Source organism: Myotis daubentonii, chromosome 11, assembly GCF_963259705.1.
Source record: "Myotis daubentonii chromosome 11, mMyoDau2.1, whole genome shotgun sequence".
NCBI lineage: Eukaryota > Metazoa > Chordata > Mammalia > Chiroptera > Vespertilionidae > Myotis > Myotis daubentonii.
The window spans coordinates 70,160,373-70,184,592 of record NC_081850.1 but is presented as its reverse complement, the minus strand read 5'-3'; the positions used below and the strand labels follow the sequence as shown (position 1 = coordinate 70,184,592).

The 24,220-nt window shown below is 45.1% G+C and overlaps 1 protein-coding gene across 2 annotated transcripts in view; it reads right to left on the bottom strand.

The window, feature by feature from the left end:
- Positions 1-24,220, bottom strand: part of ASTN2 (astrotactin 2) — a 742,933-nt gene that overhangs the window by 436,957 nt on the left and 281,756 nt on the right. For both annotated transcript variants that reach the window (XM_059657840.1, XM_059657842.1), the window contains exon 6: positions 12,887-13,033. In XM_059657840.1, the coding sequence (XP_059513823.1) occupies positions 12,887-13,033 (147 nt within the window). The remainder of the gene's footprint in view (positions 1-12,886; positions 13,034-24,220) is intronic.

Here is a 24,220-nt window from a genome sequence, read left to right as displayed (position 1 = left end):
AAGAGAGAATCACTGATTGGCTGATTCCTGCACACCTCCACTGGGGATCAAGTCTGCAACCCGGGCGTGTGCCCTGATCGGGAAGCGTACCATGACATCCCAGTTCCTAGGTTAACGCTCCACCACTTAGCCACACCAGCTGGGCCTCATCTGCCATTTTTAATTGATCCTATATTTTGGATGAGACACCAACTCTGGGCCTCCGTTCATGACTCTGCTTCTATGGCAGGTCCCCTGCCCAAAATGTTGATGCTGCATTTGAGTTTTTGCAGGGAATGGCCACACTCGGAGTCTTCCCGCTCACAGGTCAATCAGCACCTGTGTGGAGCCGGGGACAGACCACTTTCTCCATCCCCCAACCTGGCCCGAATACTGCAGTGAGACATCACCTGAAATATTATTCGAATGACTCCGACCCTCAGGAGAGCAGCCTTACAGAACGAAGTGGTAGCCGGTACTAACAGTTTTCATCCAGGCAGGATTTGTAAAGGTCCTAATCCCACATGTTCCTCAAAGTTGTTTGCATTTTTCTTTTCTTTTTTTTTTTTTTCTACAAGCACAGCCAAGAGTTAGGCATCTGAGTCTTGACTGCACATAAGAAAGCTGGTGCGTGAGCAGAATAGTAATAACAGCTAGCCCTTGAGTGTGTTTACCATGGGCCAGGCTCCTGCACTGAACAACAACGGAGTCTTCACAGTCAGTCTGGTTTGGAGTGTGTTAGCATCCCTGTGTTGCAGAAGACTGAGCTGCATCACGGGGAAGGTGGAGTTAGGGTTTACGCCCGTGTATTATGGTGTTGGCTTTCATGCTCATCACCCCACACTTCACTGATGGGTAAAAGTGTTTTTATTTTTATGTTTAGAGTCACCAACCTCTCAGGTAGAGGTTGTCTCTGACCCCTTCCCCTTCTCTGCCCCTCCTTACAATTTAGTTGCTAAACTGCCTTGGTTCTAGCTCTACAGGAATGCCCTTAAGCTCATTCCCATTTCCAATGCCCTTGTTCAGACATTATCATATAGACTAAATGTAACAGCTCTCCCTCCCCTTAGGCTCCTTGCCTTGTCCCCTTAAACTCACCTTCTAAACTGTGCTGGTTCAGTCCGCTAATCCTTATAAAACCATGAATGTGTACCGGATATTTCACAGGAACAAGACAGGTACACTCTCTGCCCTGCAGGCTTAAAGGAGCATTAGCAGGCACTATTGTTTATGAGCACTGACTAGTGCCAAGTGCTGGCCAAGTGTCCTAGACAGTCATTCAGTTGCCCTTTCAGGTGGTTTATTGTTATCATGCCATTTCACAGAGGAGCAGACTGAAGCTTAGAGGTGAAATAACCAGCTCAGTGTTACACAGCTAGGAAATGTTCAAGCTAGGTATTGAACCCAAAGAGTGTGGTTCTACAGCAGAGACTCTTAGACATGGAATAAGTCATTTTATTATTATTATTATTATTAATATATTTTTATTGATTTCAGAGATGAAGGGAGAGGGATAGAGATAGAAACATCAATGATGACAGAGAATCATTGATCGGCTGCCTCCTGCATGCCCCCTACTGGGGATCGAGCCTGCAACACAATCATGTGCCCTGACCAGGAATCAAACCGTGACCTCCTGGTTCACAGGTTGATGCTCAACCACTGAGCAATACCAGCTGGGTGGAATAAGTCATTTTAAATGAGCTGAGTGCCAAAATGAAAAGTCTGGGACCATTTAGCAGGAAAGCCTAACTTAGACGATGAGGGCGACAATGACAACCATACCAATAAAAACTAACATCACCTAGTGCTTCCAGTTTGCCAAACATCCTACTAAATATTTGACAAATATCTCATTCATTGTTCCTAAGAGGGAGGTACCAGTACGCCCGCTGTACAGATTAAGAAACAAGCCAGAATGGTTAAGTAACATCAAACGGCTGTGAATTCATAGCCTGATCCTTTAATTAACATCTTGCATTGCTTTTAGCACAAGCAACTGTGTCCCCTAAACCAGCGGTCACCAATTGGTGGTCCATGGACCGCTGGTGGTCTGTGAGGTCCGAAAGGTTGGTGACCGCTGCCCTAAACTCTTGTTTAAAATTCTCCAGTGGTTTCATGAGCCCCAACCACCTCCATAATAAAAGCCCAACACTAAGAAGCCTGCTCTTCCTGTCCGCTCCTCCCTCTGTCCTGTCCCGGCCACATGGAGCCCCAGATGTTCCGGGTGCTGCTCCTATTCCAGCTTTGCTCTTGCTATTTCCTGTGCCAGGGAGATGCCCCTTCTCGTCCTCACTCTTATCTCCAACAAAGCAAACACTCACGCCCAATCCCTGCCCATCCAGTTTCTTCCAAGGAAACAAACCCTCTTGCCCTTAGAGCTTTGCCCAGGTGTGTGCAGTGGGGAATACTCCAGGCCTCCTTGGCTGCCTTCTGACTTGTCTGTGCACCCCACCTGGTCCAAATTATGCTCTGTCTTCTATAGTAGTCCTGCTTGATAGCTACCCTGTCATTTTAAATAACATGCATGATCCCCTTGAGGGTGCAATTAGCACTTTCTGGATGCCTGTTATGGTGCATTTTCATGTCACTCTCTAGTCATCCTCATTGCCACCTTGTGACTCAGGGGCTAAGAACTGTACTTGTATAGATGGTGAAATTGATGTTTCGGAGGAGTGAGGTGACTCACCTCAGCTGCATAGTTAGAAGTGGAGGAATGCAGATCTGAACCTGAGGTTTCCAGATTCCATTGATTTCAGAGAGGAAGGGAGTGGGAGAGAGAGATAGAAACATCAACGATGAGAGAGAATCCATGTCCCAATTCTAAATCTCACCCTGCTTTAAGGCTGACTGTGTCTGAGTTTGTCCTAGAATATGAGGCCGGACACTCAGCAAGTCAGCAGGAAAGACTAAATGCACGGATTCACCAAGAAAGCCCAAATGGGAATTGGGGTTAAAGCAGAGGAGGAGTTCAGGGGTGTCCAGGCTTCAGGAGTGATTCAGGCTGAGGGTAAGATACCCAGGTCTTTAGCAGAGTCTCAGAAAGTCGCCAACAGTTGCCAAAAGGCCCAGGGCTGTGCAGCTGCAGATCTATTTGGCTTAGGTTATCCAGGGAGTGGCCAGGGAGGAAGTCCAAACAGCAAGATTCTGCTGGGCACCAGAGCCAGGATGGGAGGGGGCAGAGAAGTGGGATGTTGAAAGAGAGGGTGCAGGGCAGGAGGGATGTGCGGGTTTTCACGATTTCTCTCGTCTCATCACTTCCCCTCTGAATGTGATGCAGAGTTCCCCTCCCACACTGTTGCAGACACCCGACATGTTGAAGGTCCCTGGGCAGCTGAGCTGGGAGCTGGAGCTGGAGAGGCAGCCTTCCCACCACGGCCTGGCTACCCACCACTTCCTTTTGCATCCGGCAGCCTTGGGAGCTCCCAGTCCCTGCACGAGCTTGGCGATGAGCCTTCTGTGATCCTTCTAAGCTTTCTTCAAATGGCAACTCGTGGGCTGTAAAAGTTTGCTTAGCTGCCTCTGCTTCCAAGATCCTTGCTCAGGGGGGCTGCCTGGATACAGAGCAGCCCAAACAGGAGATGCTGATGGGAGGCTGCATACACACTGCGAAGGTCACGGGCATAATGAGATGAGTAAAGGGTAACTCTGCACCCCAATGTGTCTCATTCTACTTTTAGAATGTCAGGGCAGGGATAATTTTAAGTACCATATTGTTTATTTTCTTCCCACATTTTACAATGAAGCAACCAATGGCTGGAGAAATACAGAGGAGCGGAAGGTCATGGTGAATTCACGGCAGAGCAAGAACACAATCGTAGTCACTGAATTCTCCATCTACCACAGCGGTTCTCAACCTGTGGGTTGCGACCCCTTTGGTGGTCCAACGACCCTCTCACAGGGGTCGCCTAAGACCATCCTGAATATCAGATATTTACATTACGATTCATAACAGTAGCAACATTACAGTTATGAAGTAGCAAAGAAAATAATTTTATGGATGGATCACAACATGAGGAACTGTATTTAAAGGGCCAGAAGGTTGAGAACCAATGGTCTACCACATTCTGTAGCTGCTAATTTGAAACAAGTCTTCTCAACCCTTTTGTGACATTAAGGTAGCCACAAAAATTCCTCAGGATCTAGTTTCCTTTACATTTACAATGGGGATAATGCCTGCATCTACCTCATAAGGTAATAAAATTAAATGAGATAATGTTTTGCAAGACATTTAGCACAGGGCCCATCACTTAGCCACGTTCTGCAAATGTGACCAATTGTTAGTGCTGTTACACCACAGTCATAGGGAGGCTTGAATGGCAGGCCCATGGGAATGCAGTCTCAGACCCAGCTCAGGTATCGCCCCCTCAAGGCATTCTCGCCTTACATCACCCCCATCTGCAACCTGGGCCATGGTAGCGGCGGCCCCTCCACCATGTTCCTTCAGGACCCAGTGCAACCCCCATTATGACTCCCACACTGCATTTCGCATTTCATCTTCTTGGTGTGTCTCACTACCACCAACTGGGGGAGGCCAGAGATTGTGTTTTATCCATCTCTGCCTCCCTGACATCTGAGCATGCCACAGATAAGGCCGGGTGTAATAAACTCACATGCCACTTAAAAAAGGGGATACATTCTGAGAAATGCATCATTAGGGCGAATCGTCATTGTGCTAACATCATAACTCACGTCCACAAACCTAGGTCCTATGGTATACCACCCTGGCAAATGTGCTCCATCGTTGACCGTTATACTGAGCCTGACTGTATTTGTTGACCACATGAAGGAAGAGAAGAAGGAAGGGGAAAAAAACAGGTGCTATATATGACAAGGGACTAGTATTATTTACTGAGAAACTTTTAACTATCATATTTTCCTTCTCACCGAGCTAAGCCTCCCAGAAGTTGTACCTTCTACTCACTTGGCCCCACCCATTAAGACCTCTTTCCAACCCTTTCACTGTCTTCATAAATAAGAAAGCTATGAACAAACAGAAAGGGCAAAGAACAACATTGTCAAGAATCTTACATACACTCACAGTGGGTCGAGGTCTTCCACACTCATCAGCCTACTAACACTCATTGGAGGCAAGGAGTATTATCATTGCTTTTGGATGATGAAACTGGGGCTTGGGGAGTGGATTAATATACCCAAGGCCACAAAACTGGAAATCAGAAGACCTGAGTTTAGAGAACCCACATCTTAACCTCTGTACCATGCCACCTTTTCTCTCTCCCAGCACCGCACCATGGACTCAACCCTACATCCCCGTGCAAACACCTAGTCAACATTAATGGACCATCTAACTCCATAATGGTCAGTGGAAAGTCTGAATGTGTGCACACCAATAGAGTCCAAATGGTAGTCAGGGCACTCCAACTCATCAAACCTCCCACTCACCATCTGCTGCTCCCAATCTGAAAATCAAAGTAGCCTTCTCCTCACAACAGCAGTATGGAATTATTAAGGAGAAAAAAAAATCAAATTTCCCTACTCTCTCAGTCATCCTCTGCCCCCAGTTCCAGAAACATATTTTTGGACTTCATTTGCTATCAAAAACAGAAATTAGTCTCCAATTTTGGACGTCAAACTCAGTTATTCCTTTTGTTAAGAAGGAAAATTAGCAACAATTCATTCTGGTTGGAAGCCAAGCTCACATCTCAGCACAGAGTGTCATTAAAAATCCCTTAATGACACTGGGTAGATGGTGGCTCGGATATCTTTAAAAGCATGAACTTGCTCAGCTGCTTGGAATAGACTTACAGGGTTTATTCCAACCTCAATCCCTTGTTGCTTTAACCTAGGGATCAGTTCGTATTTAAGGAAGACATGGCTTGAGGCATTTTTCCCTTCCATGATTTTGTGCCCTTAGACTTTGCTAATGCAGAGGTTTGAGGAAAACAAAACAAAACAAAACCCCCAACAATTCCACTCTAGGGGGTATCCACAGCTTCCTGCACCAGCTCAGGGCCATCGTTCATTAAGTACGATAAGAAGGAGAGAGAAACAGTTTTCACAGCGTATAATTACGTTACCAGCTCCATCACAGATCTTGTTTTCATTCTGACTGAAGCCCAGCCTTGCCTTCTCCCTGCTCTCTCTCTCTTGAAAAGTTATTAAATGTGGGCTGGAGTTCAACCTATTCTTCCTGATTTCAGTATATTAATATGGTTTATTGGTGTTGCATGGCCACCTCCCACCTGGGTGTTCTGAATCTCAGCTCAATTTATATTTTCCCCTCTTCCTGGGCTCTGGGGTAAAGCTTGTTTCGTTTTCATGTTGGGGGAGAACTGTGAGGTTGATTGCAGGTTCTTATCTTTGGGGATGGGAACAAAAACCTGGGGAGTGAAGTCAGTCATAGAAGAGGAGGCGGCCTCTGATTTCTTGCACTGTCATTTCCCAGGACATATCTTCTCAGGACATCTGGTCTACCTGTCAGCTCTCCCTTCCTTCATGTGTTTCAAAGACATACTTTATTCTACTGAGTCAGAGGCTCTGTCAGGGATCAGAAGACGTTAGGCCATGAATAAGCTCTGGCTCTTGCCCTTGAGGAAATTTAAGTCCAGCCACTGAAATCATTTCTTCAGAGCACTAACACTATGTGGACACTGTCCAAGGTGCTGAATGCAATATGCAAAGCAAACAAATGTAACCTCTATCCTTATTTTTAAAAAATGTCTTTATTGATTAAGGTATTATATATGCGTCCTTATCCCCCCATTACCCCCCTAACCTCCCACTCATGCCCTCACCCCCCTGTTGTCTGTGTCCATTGGTTAGGCTTATATGCATGCATATAAGTCTTCTGGTTGATCTTTCCCCCTTACCCCCACCCTCCCCTACCTTCCCTCTGAGGTTTGACGGTCTGATTGATGCTTCTCTGTCTCTGGATCTGTTTTTGTTCATCATTTTATGTTGTTCATTATATTCCATAAGTGAGTGAGATCATGTGATATTTATCTTTCTCTGACTGGCTTATTTCGCTTAGCATAATGCTCTCCAGTTCCATCCATGCTGTTGCAAATGGTAAGAATTCCTTCTTTTTTGTTTTACCACAGCATAGTATTCCATTGTGTAAATGTACCACAGTTTTTTAATCCACTCATCTGCTGATGGGCACTTAGGCTGTTTCCAAATCTTAACTATGGTGAATTGTGCTGCTATGAACATAGGGGTGCATATATCCTTTCTGATTGGTGTTTCAAGTTTCTTGGTAACCCCTATTCTTAAGGGGCTTACACTATGGCCAGAGACCCCAATGTTAACTAAATATGTATAGAATTGCAGACTGACAAAAGTGCAATCAAGGAACAGAGCAAGGTTTGAGGAGAAGGGTTAGTAAAGGATCTAACAGAGGCTAGGTTATGAAAAAAAGAGGCCAATCACGGCAGGGTGGATGAATTTTGTCCAGGAGAAACTGACTAGGAGAGGAGGGGAGAAATGTTTCAGGCAGTGAGAACAACCTTCCCAGATGCCCTGGGGCAGGATGTAGCCAGGGATATTTAAGAACTGACGTAAAGAGAGTGGCAGAAGGTGAGGCTTGAGAGGCAGGCCGCAGCTTGATCTTGGCAGGGACTGAAAGGTCATGCTAAGAAGTTCGGTCTCACCCTAGCTAGTTTGGCTCAGTGGCTAGAGCATTGGCCTACGTACTAAAGGGTCCCGGGTTTGAGTCTGGTTAAGGACATGTACCTTGATTGAAGGCTCTATCCCCGATATGTGTCTCTCACATTGATGTTTCTCTTTCAGTGTCTCTCCCCCTCCCTTCCACTCTTCTCTAAAAACCAATGGAAAAATACCCTTAGGTGAGGATTAACAACAAAACAAAGAAGTTTGGTCTCTATAACAAGTACCTGCCCAGTTCCAAGGGCAGATGCAGTGTTGATGAAACACTGAGAGGAAGCAAGATTTAATGCAGGGGAATGGTTCTTAGGAATGCAGCAATTGTTCAATGACACAGACATAACAGTAACGAGACAGGAGGTAGACGATGGGATCATTAGAAAGGTAGAAATACAGTTCTATGTAACTTTCAAACTTGCCTGGAAGAAATTATTTCTGACTGGGGTTTTCTCTGAAGAAGTTTTGGGTTTTTAAGAACATTTTTCTGGAGGAAGGAGATAATTAAGTGAGGACACAGAGATGGGTAAGTTCCAATATCTGGAAATTAGGAAGGGTTTTCCTTGTGGACAGCAATGTTTAGGCAAATGTATATCAAGAGGCAGATACAAGGTAAGGCCTTGTGTAGCCAGCATTAAGTATGTGTGAAGGAGTAATGGGCCACAAAGGCAGAGGCCATGCTGTAGAGCACTTGTACACCTGAACATGGTCCATGGTGCCCCAAAGATCTGCCATCAACCTGGGAATCGGGGGTACAGCATAGGGAATATAGCCACTAATACTATAATAACAGTGTACAGTGTCAGGTGCATACTTGAATGATAAGGGGGATCACTTGGTAAATTACATCGTTATCTAACCATGATGCTTTTCACCTAAAAATAATATAACTTAACATTAAATGTCACCTGTAATTGAAATATTTAAAAAATAATAAATGAAGCCCAAGATGATTCCAGAGCGCAAACTGTCCGAGGAAATATTCTTTTTAGACAAGTTGCTTGGCAGTGTGTGGCTCAGCAGCCACCTCTGGTGTGGTGCAATTTTCCCCTCTAAGAGTTGGAAATCACTGCAAACTAGCCCTGAAGTCAATTAGGAACCTCATTCCGCATTAAAGACACAAAGCTTCAGATTTGCTCACTCTCCTGGCTGAAAGGCATGAATTAGGGGTGGAAGCAAATAAATGTAGACCAAGATTCATTACATACACTTCTGTGTTCAAAAGCAGCTACATGTGTGGCATATAAATAAACAAGGTCCATCTAATGATGAACATTTCTTAGGCTGGCAAGGAACCTTTAGACTTCAATTCCTCAGTCATAGGAAACAGAGAAGATTTGAATATCAACTTACTAAAACCCCAAACATGATGCTAACAATTTAACTTGACCTTAAAAAACAGACCTTTTGGCATGCGTATTTTGATGCAATAGGAATATCAACATAAAAAAACCAACAACTCACATGTCACAGTGTGTGTATGTGTGTGTGGTTTAACCAAATAAAGTATGCAAGAGACATCCCTGATCTACACCCATTCCTGAGTCTCACTCCATTTCTGAGTTTAGGCAAAGGATGATGACACTCATGGAAGAGATAGTAAAGAATAAACAGTCTGCAAGTCCTAAAAATTAAGTGTTTTTAAAGCTTATATCCAGATAAAATGGCTCTGAATCAAAATACCATGTGCCCAAGCCAAATGCATGCCTTCACTTTTCTTCTATAGCTTCCTAGAAATGCGGTCATCTATTCTCAAGAATTCTGTATGACGGGGAACTCATTACCTTGCAATGACCCCCTTCCAATATTAAAAAAATATTATCACAACGACTAACATTTATACGATTTATTGAGCCATTGCTAGGTCTCAGGTACTGAGCTAAAAGCTTTACGGGCATTATTTCATTTATTCATCACAATAACTCTGTAAGATAAGTACTGCTATTCTCCCTACGGTATAGACAATGAGGCAGAAGCTGAGAAAGTAAAGATATTTTCAGACTAAGGTTAAACCTTCTCCCATCTCTGACCACCCACATCACCTATATAGTTCTAATTTTGCTTCCTAGGGACTTCCAGAACAAACCTGAACCCTTTTCAAGACAAATATAATGTCCATGGTAATTTTTGTGAAAGTGTGGGGCATGGGAGGGTCTTGGATCAGGGGTCAGGATCACTTGGGCTTTCAGACAATTGCTTCACTTGTGTGTGTTAATCTGACACAATCACATGTGTGCAAAATGAGGATGCTAAGCCCTGCCTCACACTTCTGCTTTGAGAACAGAAGAAGTCACTTCATGCAAAGTATTTTGAAAATTGCAGTGTTTATAACAGACATGCTCAATAGTATTAAGTTTATTTTTGTCTAGGTTCCTTCAACTCTTATAGAATGATTCTATTCCACCTTTTCCTTAAGAGGTCACTGGATATCTACAAAGTTTTTCCAATACCTTGACTACAATCCTCTCTTTGGATAACTTAAAATACATCATTCACCGTCTCAAAGCACAACTCCCAGAACTGAAGAGAACAGAACAGAAAACTCTAGTTGTTGTGTTATCTGTCTGCATTAGCATGGAAACATCTCACCCACTTAACCTAGAAAATGTACTCCTTTCAAAGCTGTCTCTTCCACTGGCCAGAATATTGGGTGACTATATCCTGACTTACATTGGGAGCCTCAAGGGATGGACAAACTAACAGGAGTTTTTAATATTAACCAACTACCATTCATTAATAATGCTACCTGCATGGCAATTTGGATGAAGCCCAAAACGCTGCGATCAGGGCTGCTTTGTTGTAAAACTCATAGTGGATCATTCACATTATATTCAGTGCTATGAGCTACCACTGGAGTTGTGCCATGAGGCAGCTCCATTAATATGACACTGATACAATCAAAGATGGAAGAAACCAAAGCCCCTTACCAGGGCTGCAAAGGGTCTCAAGGAGTTATTACATCTATTAGATAGAAGGAAAGTAACACAGAGATATTGATACAGCTCTCAAACTTCTGTTAAGGGAACACCTAAAGTTCTCACTGTAAACATTAATACTCGGGTTCCACTCCTAGAGACTATGATTCAGTATTCTGGGGATCACTGGCACTGAATGAACCAAACACAGATGATTTATAGGCTACAGCTGAAAAAATAGTGCTGCATTCAGTAAGTTTGGATGCAAACCCAGGCCACCTCCTCAGTATGTGCTTAGCAGGGCAAAAAGCCACTAGTGGCCTTGAGAAGGCTCAGACAAAGGAAGGGGTGCTATCTGCCAAGGGCTTGGATGGGGCTGCGTATTTACTGTTCTTGCCAGCTGGGCTCTGGACAAGTGCTATATCGTGCTGACCTTTCCCTATAATGGGCAGTAAGTATCAAGTATAACGACATTGTAGCACAAGGGCAGAATGGCAGAATTCATTTTCTTCCTGAACACCAAACCCATTACTCAGCCCCATCCAATATTTCAGCACCACGGACAGCTCACAAAGGCGGGCTGAGCACTCTCTATTAAGACTGGGCTGGCAGCTCTGCAACTACAGGTTCATGGGGGCAGGTGAGAAAGGCGAAAGCTACCTCGTCCATGGTCCATCTTAAAGCAGTAAGCCATTCACTTTATATAAGTGGTAGGCAACAAAACGAGTATTTGAATTCATGTTTGTATTATTCTACAGTCTCTGCTGTTAGTTACTAAACTATTTAACAGCCTTGATTATGTGACTTAGCCTCTTAAGACTCTCTCATTTATACATGCGTGAAAATTAATGTTGAAAATATAAACCTCTCCAAGGCATTCTACAGTAAAGAATGAGGGTAAAACGCATGGTCACATGCCATCAATAGTGACCTTAGCATAAGAGTGCTAAACAATGAGATTGGAAAAATCAGTAGGTCAGAGTTTGCCTCTAACTTGATAGGCATAAACCAAATGTCTTTAAGCCAGAAACTGAATATATACAATATGAGAAATACTGAACTTATTTGTATTTTAAAGGAAAATCGAGTAGGGGTTCATTCACCATGGTGAAGTGGGAGCAATCATAGGATGTATTATTAGAAGTCTGGGTGTTTCAGAGAAAGGAGGTGAAAGTTCCACTATGAACAGAAAATACTGAAGAAATTGGTGTCATGTTCTAAACCCTTTCACTTAAAACTGGAGATGAAATTGAGTTACACTGAGGCAAGGCTGACAAATAAAGGGCCAGGATCTCAAAAGCATGCAATATATATCCAATGGGAAAAGATTTTTTTAAAACATAAAAGGTACTAATATGGTCATCCCCTCAGGGAAGGGCCTGGATTGGGAAGGAGCATAAAAGAGCTGAGGTGCTGGACATGTTTCTTGGTTTGATCTGAGTGGACTCCCGTGTAAAATGTCATTTAGCTGCATAGTTGAGATGCCTTCTTTATTGCATTCATGACAAACTCCAATGTATTTGAAAAAGGCAATGTCAAGTGAGAACCAGGGTTTGGAGAGTGTAACACAGAACAACTTTCTGGAGGGCACTTTAGCAATAGATATCAAGCACCTAAATCAGTCCCTTGGACCATGCTTTGTAAATGATTATACTGACTACAATGTCTCATTAATTCAAATTAACTGAGTGACGTGTAAATGGTAGGATATAAGATACTTATAAAGTACATTTATAGGGAATGAGATAAGAGTATTCTTCAGGAAATTCCAACCAAGCTTGTACAGGCTTCTCTGTCATATTTTTAAATTACTAAAGAAGATTTTGCAGGGAGGGGGGCATTTTTAGTTTGGAATAGGACCCACAAGCATGATAACCAGCCATGGGTTATCTGATATAGCTCAATCTTTCTGCACTCACATTGGAATTTTTTTTTTTTTTTTTAATCCTCACCCAGGGATATTTTTCTCCATTAACTTTTTTAGAGAAAGAGAAGGCACATTGACATGAGAGAGACACCTGATTGGTTGCCTGTCACACGTGCCCTGACTGGGGCCAGGAATTGAGCCTGCAACCAAGGTACATGACCTTGACCAGGAATTGAACCCAATGTTCTAACCACTGAGAAAACCCGGCCAGGGCTGAAATTCTCTATTTAAGGAACCATATCCTTGCCTGTGGCATAAATGCAGTGTTTAGTTGTATTCAAACAGCCCAGGACTCTAAAGGATAAGGACCTCTTCCAAAGCCGTTGAATGCCCCCTTTCCTCTGTGACGTAATTCTAAGGTGGAACCATGTGTGGAGGATATTTGCAGAGCCAGGGGCGCGAGGTGCCTGGTACATATGAAGCGTCCTTGATGCTCAGCTCTTACCGTCTGCAATGAAGTGCTCGGGCACGTGCAGGGTCACCTTCACTGTGAGTGGACAGGACATCTGAGTGCCGCACACCATGGCCAGGATGCAGGAGCTCACGGCGATCAGCGTCAGTGCCGTCCTGTTCACTGGGCTTTTCAGCAAACCTAGTGGCACAAAGACACACAGACACCTAAGTCTCTGAGGCGAGGAAATGGGCGTAGCGCTGAGAGTGGAAATCTTGTTAATTTCCAAAAGGGGAGCTGGAAAAAGCAACCGTATTTTCCAAATTCTGTGTTTGCAATGGCGTCTCAGTGGCCCCTCGTTTGGGCTTAACTCTCTGAACGTGGGCTTATTATTCCTTTTGGTAAAGACAACAAATAATAGAGCTTTCTGAAAATCATGGCGGTTCTCCACTCCTCCACTCCCATTTAGGTTGGTCATTCTTGATAATAAGTAGATGATGTGATGTTAAACTATCCACTGTCTTTGGGGGCCAGTGAGAAGATTCTGTGATGTTGAATTCATAAGGCCGAGTGGAATGAGTGTGGACTTTGGAGTTTGACAGTCATGGGTTCAGATTTGAACTTTAGCTCACGTTGGCTGTGGGACCTGCTTCATCTCTGAACTCTGGTTTTCTTATATGTAGGAGGAGGGTAATAATACACAACTCACAAGTTTGTTGTCATGATTACATGACAGCGTGTACTTATCATGTCTATTACCTAAAAAAGATTTCACTTTCAGAAGCTGTCAGAAGCTGATCCGTTCTTCTCATTTTTCGCAGGCCTTCACTGATCACCTACCATGTGAGAAACACGCAGCGGAATAAGAATAGTTCCTTTTATTTGGGAACTTATCGGCTGGGCGAAAGGAGGCTTAACCACAGCTAATTAGAATTCAAGGCGAGTTGTGTTAAGAGCTAACAGACAGGGAGTAGGATGGGGGGGGGAGTTTTGCCTGGGAAAATTAAAGACAATTTCACAGATGCACCAGAATGAGTAGATTGGATCTGCATGGCAAGGAGACCACTGGGCCAGCAAAGAAAACCCATGGATTATGTCCCAAGCCCCCACTGTTTCTCATTCTGTAGGCTTTGCTATTCATATCTATTTTCCAGGTTTGATTTACCCATTTTTAGAGCAACGTCTCTCAAATTTCTATTACCCATGGGGCTGTTCTTTGGAGCAAACCTTTATGCCCAAACTCCTGGACATCTCTCTATGCATGTCCCATGAGCATGACAAACAGAATATGTTCAAAGCTGCACACATTATCTTTTCCTGAAAACAACCTCCTCCTCCTCCTCCTCCTCCTCCTTCTCCTCCTCCTCCTCTTCCTGGGCTCTCCAACTATTAAAATACCACCATTTACACTGCTCAGAAACCTAGATGTCACCTTTTGGTCTCCCTTCTTCCTCCCTTACAGCATCTAAACAGCCATGCAGTCTTATTTATCCTATGTCCTTAGCATTTTCCCCTCTTTCCCCTCACCTCTTCTATTGGGTGTTGCTTGTGGGAGGAGGGAGGTGTAGGCACATCTTCCCATCACATTCCCTGCTGGAACCCCTTGAGCTTCTCCACAGCATCTGGCTACAGGAGGGACCTCATGCTCCTCAGCCCGGCATCTGAAACCTTTCAGGACAGATCCTCACACTCACACCTCCTGTTGCCCTCCCCGACCTGGCCCAGGTGCTGGCAGAGCTGCAATATTACGTTGCCACCACAATCAACATTCTCCATCCTGCCACCATTAGCACATACATGCTTTCTTTTGCATAAAATACCACTTGCTTCCTTGCACCCCATCACTCACTGAGATGACTGGTACATACCAAGTCCTCTCCCTTTAAACAAACTGCAGTTGATGTGTTACCCAAAATATCTTACTCAAACACTAGGCAGTGGTTCTCAACCTGCTGGCCCTTTAAATACAGTTCCTCATGTTGTGACCCAACCATAAAATTATTTTCGTTGCTACTTCATAACTGTAATGTTGCTACTGTTATGAATCATAATGTAAATATCTGATATGCAGGATGGTCTTAGGCGACCTGTGAAAGGGTCGTTCAACCGCCAAAGGGGTTGAGAACTGCTGCACTAGAGTCTAGTAACTGGATGTAAACTCCTTGAGGGCAGGCACTGTGTATTTTGCTCACTACTGTCATCCAATGCCTAGTGCAGTGTCTGGAATATGGTAGAATCTCAGTAAATGGATAATCCTTTCCAGGAACAACAGTAACAGTATGAGTAACCAGACACAGGGGCTGACCAATCAAAAAAACATGCCAAAAATAGCCAACAATGCCAGGCTGATGGGCCCTAAAGGAACAAGGGCCCATGTGACAGTCCACTTTGGGAGTTTTTGTAGGAAATCTGTTTTTCTTAATGAACAGCGAGCTGCTTGAGAGAAGGGATCCTGTCTTCACCTTCTTGATGTCTCTCATTCTAACCTCATGGACTGGAACCTAAAAGTTGCTTCATTTGAGAATAGGATCCTTATCGTTACTGCCAGTCCTAGGACAATGCATAACTGATAGTACAGACTGTTCTTATATTTGTGGCCAATATATTTATCAAGTGAAATAGCAGATGAAATAAAACAGATATTTCTGGTGAGATGAAGAATCCCTAAACCTAAAATGACCATAAAAAAAGGAAACACTTTTTAAAATATATATTTTTATTGATTTTTTTTTTTTTTTTGAAGAGAGGGAGAGGGAGAAAGGGATAGAAACATCAATGAGAAAGAAACATCAACACTGGTCAGCTCCAACCCAGGCATGTGCCCTGACCGGGAATTGAACTGTGACCTCCTGGTTCATAGGTTGATGCTCAGCCACTGAGCCACACCAGATGGGTGGGAACACATTTTATCTCTCATCTGGGAGCCACGAGAAACTATTTCAAACTCTCACAATATAAACATTTACTAACTAGATAGCATAGCAAGCTAACATCAGTATTTTCTCCTGTAGAGTATAGATTAGGGGTTGGTAGCTTGTACAAGTCTTTCCATAAAATGTCAACATATTACCGTGAGCCTGGCTAGTTAACAAAATCCCCAAATAACAGCATGAGCAGCATGGAGTTTTTACTTTACGTTCTATGGAATTGGTTCTGAGGGAAAGAGGATGTTGGGATGGGTCCAGCATGAACAAATTCTCGGGAGGTAAGCCAGGTCAGACAGAGGGTGAGAGGTAGTGAGAAGCCCTGGCATTGGCAAGGTGGATGCCCTGGATGGCCAACAGCATCTCTGAAAATGCATCTCTGTGACCTGGTCAACACAGCTGCAGACAAGGGTGTGGTCAAGACATTCCTTTTCACTAATCTACCAACCATGTGGCATCCACAGGGTGATTCCTGAAGCAGGAAGAGCTGAGGGGCAGGCGTGGAGTTGCTCATACTGTCTCCCTGGACCCGTGTGGGGTTAATTGCATCGCCCATGTCATTTAAACCTTCACTGGAATCCAGGGTCGTTAAGAGTCAATGGGGTGGTGAGGGAAGTCACATCAGCTTAATGGTCCTCTGTTTTCTCATCTAAACATCAGGAATAAAATGACATCTCCTTCAGAAACCTTGAAAGAACTAAATGAGACAGCAGATGTCAAATGCCTCACACAGTGTCTGGCACACGGAGGCGCTGGTAAATGACCGTTTCCAAGCCGTACGATGGCATTCACCTCCTCACTGATGGAAGAAACAGGACTCATCTACCTCTTTGTCCAACACGTTACCAGAACATCCTAGGAACTGATTTGTTCTTTATAGAAATGGAAGACAGAAAAGAATAGTGAGCAAAGAGAGTGTTATCAGAAGAGGGAGTGGGAGACAAGATGAAAATAAACTGCGTCCTGGGGCGGCACTCGCTTGGTGAACGCCTGAGCCATCATAGCTGGCTCTGAAGTCCGAGGAGAAGAAAGCATGCAGGTGAAGTCTCCACTCAGGCCAGATGACAGTGGGAGCAGACATGGGGACTGGAGAGTTTCCATGGCAACGGGACCTGGCAGAGACTTCACAGTGGGACTTTTTCAGAGTAGCTCCTGGCCCAGGGACCTAAAGAAACATCAGCACATAGCTCTGAGTATGTGCTGTGGACAGCACCAAGGTGGAAACTCTACCTCAGAGTACCCGCCCCTCCTCTTCTAGGTTCTGCATGGCACTGTAGGAACAGGGACAGGGAAGAGAGCCTCCCTTTGTCCAGTACTTACTGTGATCCAGCCACTATGCCTAGCATTTACATCTATCCATCCACCCGTCCATCCATATATCCATCCGTCCGTCCATCCATATATCCATCCGTCCGTCTGTCCATCCGTCCGTCCGTCCGTCCATCCATCCATCCATCCATATATCCATCCAGTCAACCAACTTTTATTGACCTGCAACTCTTTCCCTGCACTGTTCTAGGTACAGGGGAAATGATATTGAACAAAACAGCCAACATCCTTGAAACTTACATTTTAGTGCAGAACAATCACTCATTCAACCTTTACAGCGAACTTTTATTACTGCCCTGTTTTACAAACAGGGGAGCAGAGCAGTGAAAGGACTTTTCTAAGGTCACCCAATCATACATGGCAGAGACAGAATTAGAACCATTTTTCCCATTCTCTGCCCCATATCATACTGTCTCCTACTTCACCACAGAATAAGGGTCAGGTTGCAACAGCATGATGCCACCCAGAGACCCCTGTGGGCCTTTGCAGCCAGACATGCCTATGTTCACAAACATGCCTCACTTAACCACACAATCCCCACGTGACACCTACCAATCGGTCTAACCCTAAGAAGACAAAATGTCTTCATCCGAAAAATGGGAACGGTGGTCTTCTTTCAGAGCTGATATGAGAACAAAATAAGATCATTCAAGTAATTGGAACAAAAGAAGAGTTTGGTAAGTGATAGCTCCAGATCATGACATGAGCATCCACAGAAAGCCAGGGTCACAGTTACCCCTGGCATACACCCCAGCTTGCAGTTCCTGTCCCATCCCTTTCAGGGGAGCGAGCTGGGCTGTACGAACAGAATTTAATCAAGAATATTGATGGCTGGAGCTGGAGAAAGTTAATCTAATTTTCCTCTCATTCCCCCTCCCCGCTCACCCCCAACCCCTCTCGTGGCAGAAGAGGACGGCGTAAAATGCATTGCTGGGGAAATTCGACAGGAAATAACTCAGCATTGTTGATCCGCATGCTGCCTATAATTTGGGGTTTGATTGATTCCCTGTTTGGAAATGCCAGGTTGAGAGAAGAAAATCAAATTTAAGTTAAATTTGGAATTAAATCAATCACATTTTACAATGAAGAAAATAGATCTAACCCCATCAGTCCAGTGTGTGTGGAAAACTTAAAGCTGCCACAGGCCCATTGATTCCTTCCTCCCAACATTCCTGGGGCCCAAGAGACTAGGCCCTGCGCCAAGAAGTCATTTCTTTCTTTAAATGGCATGTGGAGTGAGGGTGGGAGGAGGAGACTGGGATTCTAGGAACCCAGGACATTAGGGTGCAGGATTCCAGGAGGAATAGGCTGGGGCTTGGTTCTAGGCAAACTTTTTGACTCGAGGGCCACAATGGGTTCTTAAACTGGACCGGATGGCCGGAACAAAAGCATGGATGGAGTGTTTGTGTGAACTAATATAAATTCAAAGTAAACATCATTACATAAAAGGGTACGGTCTTTTTTTTTTTTAGTTTTATTCATTTCAAACGGGCTGGATCCGGCCCGCAGGCCGTAGTTTGCCCACGGCTGGGCTAGACGTAGGAATTTATATCCAAACTCTTCCATTTCAGAGCTGTTTAAGTTTTGGCAAGTTCCATACAATCTCAGAGCCTCAGTGCTCTAACCTATAAAGTGGGAATGCTCATCTCTGATCGATAAAGAAAGTTGTGTGGATTAAAGGGGAGAGAATAATTACAACATTAAGCACGAGCACTCAGAGATCTATATGCTCTTGGTATCTTTCCTTTCATCTCAATTCCTCAAAACCTCACTGCCCGACACTTGTCATCTACATGGATATCAGCAGGACGTATGGCACTTTGGTTTAAGCTAAAACTCTGGCTTTTACACTTAGCTGCTAAACCCCATGGGGAAGTCGCCTTACTCCTCTCCATTAAGCTTCAACATCCTTACCTGGGAATTGAGTCATTTAATAAGTAGTTATTTGATGTGCACCTGCTATGTGCCAGGTGTCATATTTCTTGCTCTCTGATGATATCCGGTGTCTATAACCATGCCTGAATATATCAGGTTTGATTGATTCCCTGGGTGGATATGCCAGCGTGAGAGAACAATCTATGTAAGGAGTGAGTGAATGAATGAATGAATGAATGTTGAAATGTTGTTCCCCATTCTACCAAGAGGTGTCAGTATTGGAACATTGCTATTGGCTCTTTTCTAGTCAAATGCATTCAGTCAGTTTCTTCAGCAAACACTGGTCCCTGGCTGCCCAGAAATCAATCATACCTGGAGCCCTTGGGAAGTCACCGTTAATCCTGCACACCAGGGTGACCACTGCACACTGCTGGTGCCCCATTAACCTCACTGAGCGCCTCGGGGGTTCCTGTCACACCTGCACTCCAGGACCTCTGCGCTTCTTTGCTTTATTTCTGGAAACTAAAATTGGGACACATCGTCTGACAACAGCCAGTGTCACGCTGGAGGCAGGAGGAAAGAGTATCTGAAACTGGGGCTTTCCCAGAACTCTAGGAGAGGCGGCCGCCTCTCCTCAGCCTGACTCCTGTCCGGATTCTGCACAGGCTACTCCAGCATGATATGCCAATATGGAGCATCATTACCCCGTCTCGCCCACCTAGGCCAAGTCCCCCTCCTCTCCCCCTCTCTAACTCTGCCATGAGCTAGTTTCTGTGTCCTCTGGCTCTCTGACCTTGGCACTCTCAATTCCATAGAATCCTTTAAATCATTTGTAATTTCCCCCATCCCCCACCTTCCATAGGATTTTCCTCCATGAGATCTTTGCACACTTGCAGAGACAGCAAACTCAAGCCTTCCCGGGCAACGATGCTGCTCTCAGACACTTGTACAAAACAGTCCCAGAATCTCACTCTCTGAACCAACTCCTGCTGCCATGTCAAGTAGGATGCACCTAATACCTCCTCTTCAGGGCAGCTCGTTAGTTAAAGGTGGCGATGAGGCTACCTGGAGCCTTTTTTGCTTCAAACCAAACATCGCTAACTTTATTTTGCTAAAGTCATATTTTGAGTCTCTTTATTATGCTTTTCTTTACAATGGCTTTCCTAGTAAATGATATGCCATCATCATCATCACCACCACCACCATTACTATTAACATTTATAAAAATGTGTGAGCCAGACAGTATAACTAAATATTTTGCACAAGCCTCTCACGTATCCTTCACAGATATGTCATGATATCCTGTCTATAATCATGTACGTTTACATGTGAGGAAATTGAGGCCTCCACTGGCCAAAGGCTATGCAACTCAAAGGTAACTGGGCTGAAATTGGAAAACTCTTTGACTTCAGAGTCTAAGCTCTACCCTTTAAAAAAATATTTTCATTGATTTTTAGAGAAAGAGAAAGGGAGAGGGATAGATAGATAGATAGATAGATAGATAGATAGATAGATAGAAACATCCATGAGAAGAAAGAAAATCCATCGGCTGCCTCCTGCACATCCTCCACTGGGGATCAAGCCCGCAACCCAGGCACGTGCCCTGACCGGGAATCAAACTGGTGACCTCTTGCTTCCTGTGTTGAGGTTCAACCACTGAGTCACATTGGTAGAACTCAAGCTCTAATCTTTATCCTCCATCACCTCTCCATCAACATGCTAATGTGGCTAGATCACTGAATAATCAACCTTAACTGCCAAGCCGCTTGTAGACCTCAGCTTGCCCTGTGATCCCCTGGAGATTGTGGGGTGGAATGATCTCATCATCCCACCTGATGTTGACCTCAGGTTTTCAAAGGAACCTCTCTTAATTACCAACCAGAACTTTAGAAGGAGGGCAGAAGGTGAGAGGAGCTAGCTAGGCAGCTGTGTCTCCTCCTCTCTGACCCCAGAAAATACTACATGGCCTCCACTAGTTCCTTGTGCTGCGTGGGGCCATGGTGTTACCTGTGAGTTCGCTGGGGAACACTGTTGGCCAGCTATGCTCCACGAATAAGAGTTTCTATAGTGCAGGTATGGACTGTGGCACCCACTGGCAACAGGAGCTGAGTGGGGCTGCAGAGCCTGGCTGTTTGGGTTTCTCTATGGCACCTGCAGGTGGCTGTGCCTGTACGTGGAAAGAGGACTTCAAGGTGAGGACAATTGGGATGGGCACAGTGGTGGTGGTGGTGGTGGTGGTGGTGGTGGTGGTGAAAATGGCACGCACAGTGCCATATTTTTTCAGTTCTTATTTTCCAAATTGTTCCCAAATATCTCATTCACGTTTCACCAAAACCCTATGCAACAGGTTTGGTCTCCAGTATACAGATGAGGAACCAGAGAGTTCATGGAGAGTGAACTCATGTGTAGACACCAGAGGAATAACCGGGCCAAGGAGCCACAGGTCCTGACGCACAGCCCAGCGTTCTTTGCGTGACATGGCACCCAGGTCACACTGGTGAGGTTGGAAGGTGGGATTCGAATCTGAGCCGCTACCTCCTGACCCACTGACCACACAAGTGTATCCAAATGTCGCAAGGAGCCAGAGTGGTATTAGGCACAAAATAAAATGTATCATGGAAAGAAAACTTTTCCATTCGCAAAAAATGTTGGCACATGCTGTATTAAATATTCATCTCTTGAAGTGTTAGATATCTGTTATTAAAATCTCCGAGAAGAAAAAAAAAGATAAAATCAAATCTCTGAAAAGGCCTGCATTGAGTTCTCTTTAGCAGAATATCACCTGATGCTTTCTGAAAGTATTAATATATTGCAGAACTATTATTCTATGGAACGAAATAGGAGAAAACAATGGGCTAGCATAGTCATGTATACAAGGGTTGCTGTCAGTGATATCAGCATCTGTCCAAATTCACGCTTGCCCCTATGCCAGGCGCCTTGTTAAAGATTCTATGCGCATTCAGTTATTTAAACTTCTCAATAGCCTTGCAAGGCAGGGAGTACTGTCTCCACTCAACAATGGGAAAACCCAGACTTACCCTCGGGGAAGTGACAGAGGAAAGGTTCATGGTCAGTGTTGTCTAACCCCTCTGGTTCCCCAGGGTTCAAAGAAAATGGAGCTTTAGAGCCGCAGGAAAACACGTGCAAGGAAGGAAAAGAGGCGAGTACAAGAGGCCAGTTCAGGGGGATGAGACTATTCAACTGCTACTCAGTAGGCTGATGGAACGCATTAGGGGCAGGAGCGAGATGCTGTGCTCAACAGATGAAATTGCTGTGTGCCGGTGAGAAGCTGTGGAGAGGCTCATTCAAAAGAGCTGAAGTTCCAGGAAGGCTCAGAGGTAACTGGGGAAGGAGGGAAGACGGGTGCCACTCGGGTTTCAGAGTCACAGGTGCTCATCAGCTGGCATTGACTTTCTTTTTAAAGACCCAGGCGCTGAATCCTGGGTTCCCCCCTCTTGTTTCATTGTACCTCCCAGTTCAGCCCATACCACTGGTGGAGTGGGGAGCGGCAAAGGAAAGCTGGGGACCACGTAGTGGGTGTCGAGGCACAGAGAGCGGCCACCGTTTCCAGGGCTACCGACAAAGACCAGGGCCAATCACCTCCCAGCCCTGGGAAAGGCTCTGTTCTCCCTGCTGTTTTCAGCTTGCCAAGTAAGTCACTGTTCCCTTCTCCTGGAAGATGCCGGTGGACATTGGCCCAAGGTTTGTGAAAGCAGAAGGAGACGCGCAACGCTTACTGTGCGTTAATATTTCCTAGGTCTGCCGTGCTGCCCTTTACCTACAGAACCTCTTTTATTGCATATGCCCACTGTCTCCTCTAAGCAATTCTGCCACTACCTGACAGGGGAGGAAATAGAAATTCAGAGAGCTTAATGGACTTGCCCGAAGGCTCTGAACTAGTCGGGGACAGAGATGGAATATGAACTAAGATGTGCTCTTCTGGCTTCACAGGAGCTTGCTGACCATCAGTTCCCACGCAGGTCTGAGACACCAGGAGGACCGGTGGCCGGAGGAAGGAGGTTCCAACACCAAGGGTCTTGCTTAGCATCCAAATCCTATTTCTAGCAAAGAACGGCACTAGGGCCCCTGGGGGACAGAGGACTTGTCCTTTCCTGGGAGCAGGAGTTCAGCTGCTGCAGACCCGGGACTGAGTTACAGTAAGCACAGCTGTCTCCAGCTCCTAAAACCGGGGATGGCGTTGGTTCCTCTGGTTTTCCAATCCTTCACCTCCTCTTTAGACCATTAACATTTTAGCAAAAGCACATGTGCCTGGTGTGTAAACAGCCAGGTGCAGATAAACAGCTTTGCCTTTAGGCCTTTGAGCAGAGAATACACAAGAGGATAAGAGAAGAAGAAAGAAGAGAAAATGTCCCTGCGAAGCGTTCCTGTCCACCGAGGCCTTTACCCATTTCAGGCTGACATTCTGGGCCCAAACCTTTCAAGGCTGCTGGTTTAAATCTGCCACCTACAAAAGAACAATAGTCATCTTAGCCTCGGGGACACGCCAGACCCACACTCTGTCTTGGTCTCTAGCGGCAAGGAAGTGGCTGGGGAGCTGTGCAAAGATCGCTGTTGTGAGAATCCAGAGACGAAACTTCAACACCGGCTCTGCCCTTACTCACTGTGCGGCCTTGAGCAAACGCCGTCCCTCTCTGGACTTCTGTCTCTCCTTCTGTAACAGGGAAATCCATTCATTCAACAGTAGTTACTGAAGGCCCACTCTGCACTGAGCCCTGTGCTGTGATCTGGGAATACAGAGATCTGAGTCATCAAGGTCTCAGTGTCCAAAGAGGCAGCAGGCTTTTGAACAAAAAATGTACTGCAAGGGGACCACCACGGCGGCAGAGGTCAGTGCAGAGGAGGGGACCTGAGTCCAGTGAAAACCACTGAACTTGTTTCTCTACCTTCAAAGTCCATGTTCTTCCATTCCCTTAATCCACGATGCTTTAGACTTTACACCAATCTGCTGAGGTTGTTTTGAGGTTGATTTGGGGAGCAGAAAACCATTCCTGAGAGCTGACGTGTGTATCTTTAAGAGTTGCCTAAATGGTAAAAAAGAACTTGTGGTCCAAGAGAAGGGACAGCAAGGGCAGACGGGGCGTTACACCTGAACGGGAGTGGTGGCAGCAACAGCTCCGTGGAATACAATATTGGCAGAAGAGGCCAGAGGGGAGGGTGGGGAGCAGCTCAGACAGGCAGTCATGGTCCACTGCAAGGCGGGAGGGCTTCGCCCTAGATCTGTGGTTGGCAAACCGTGGCT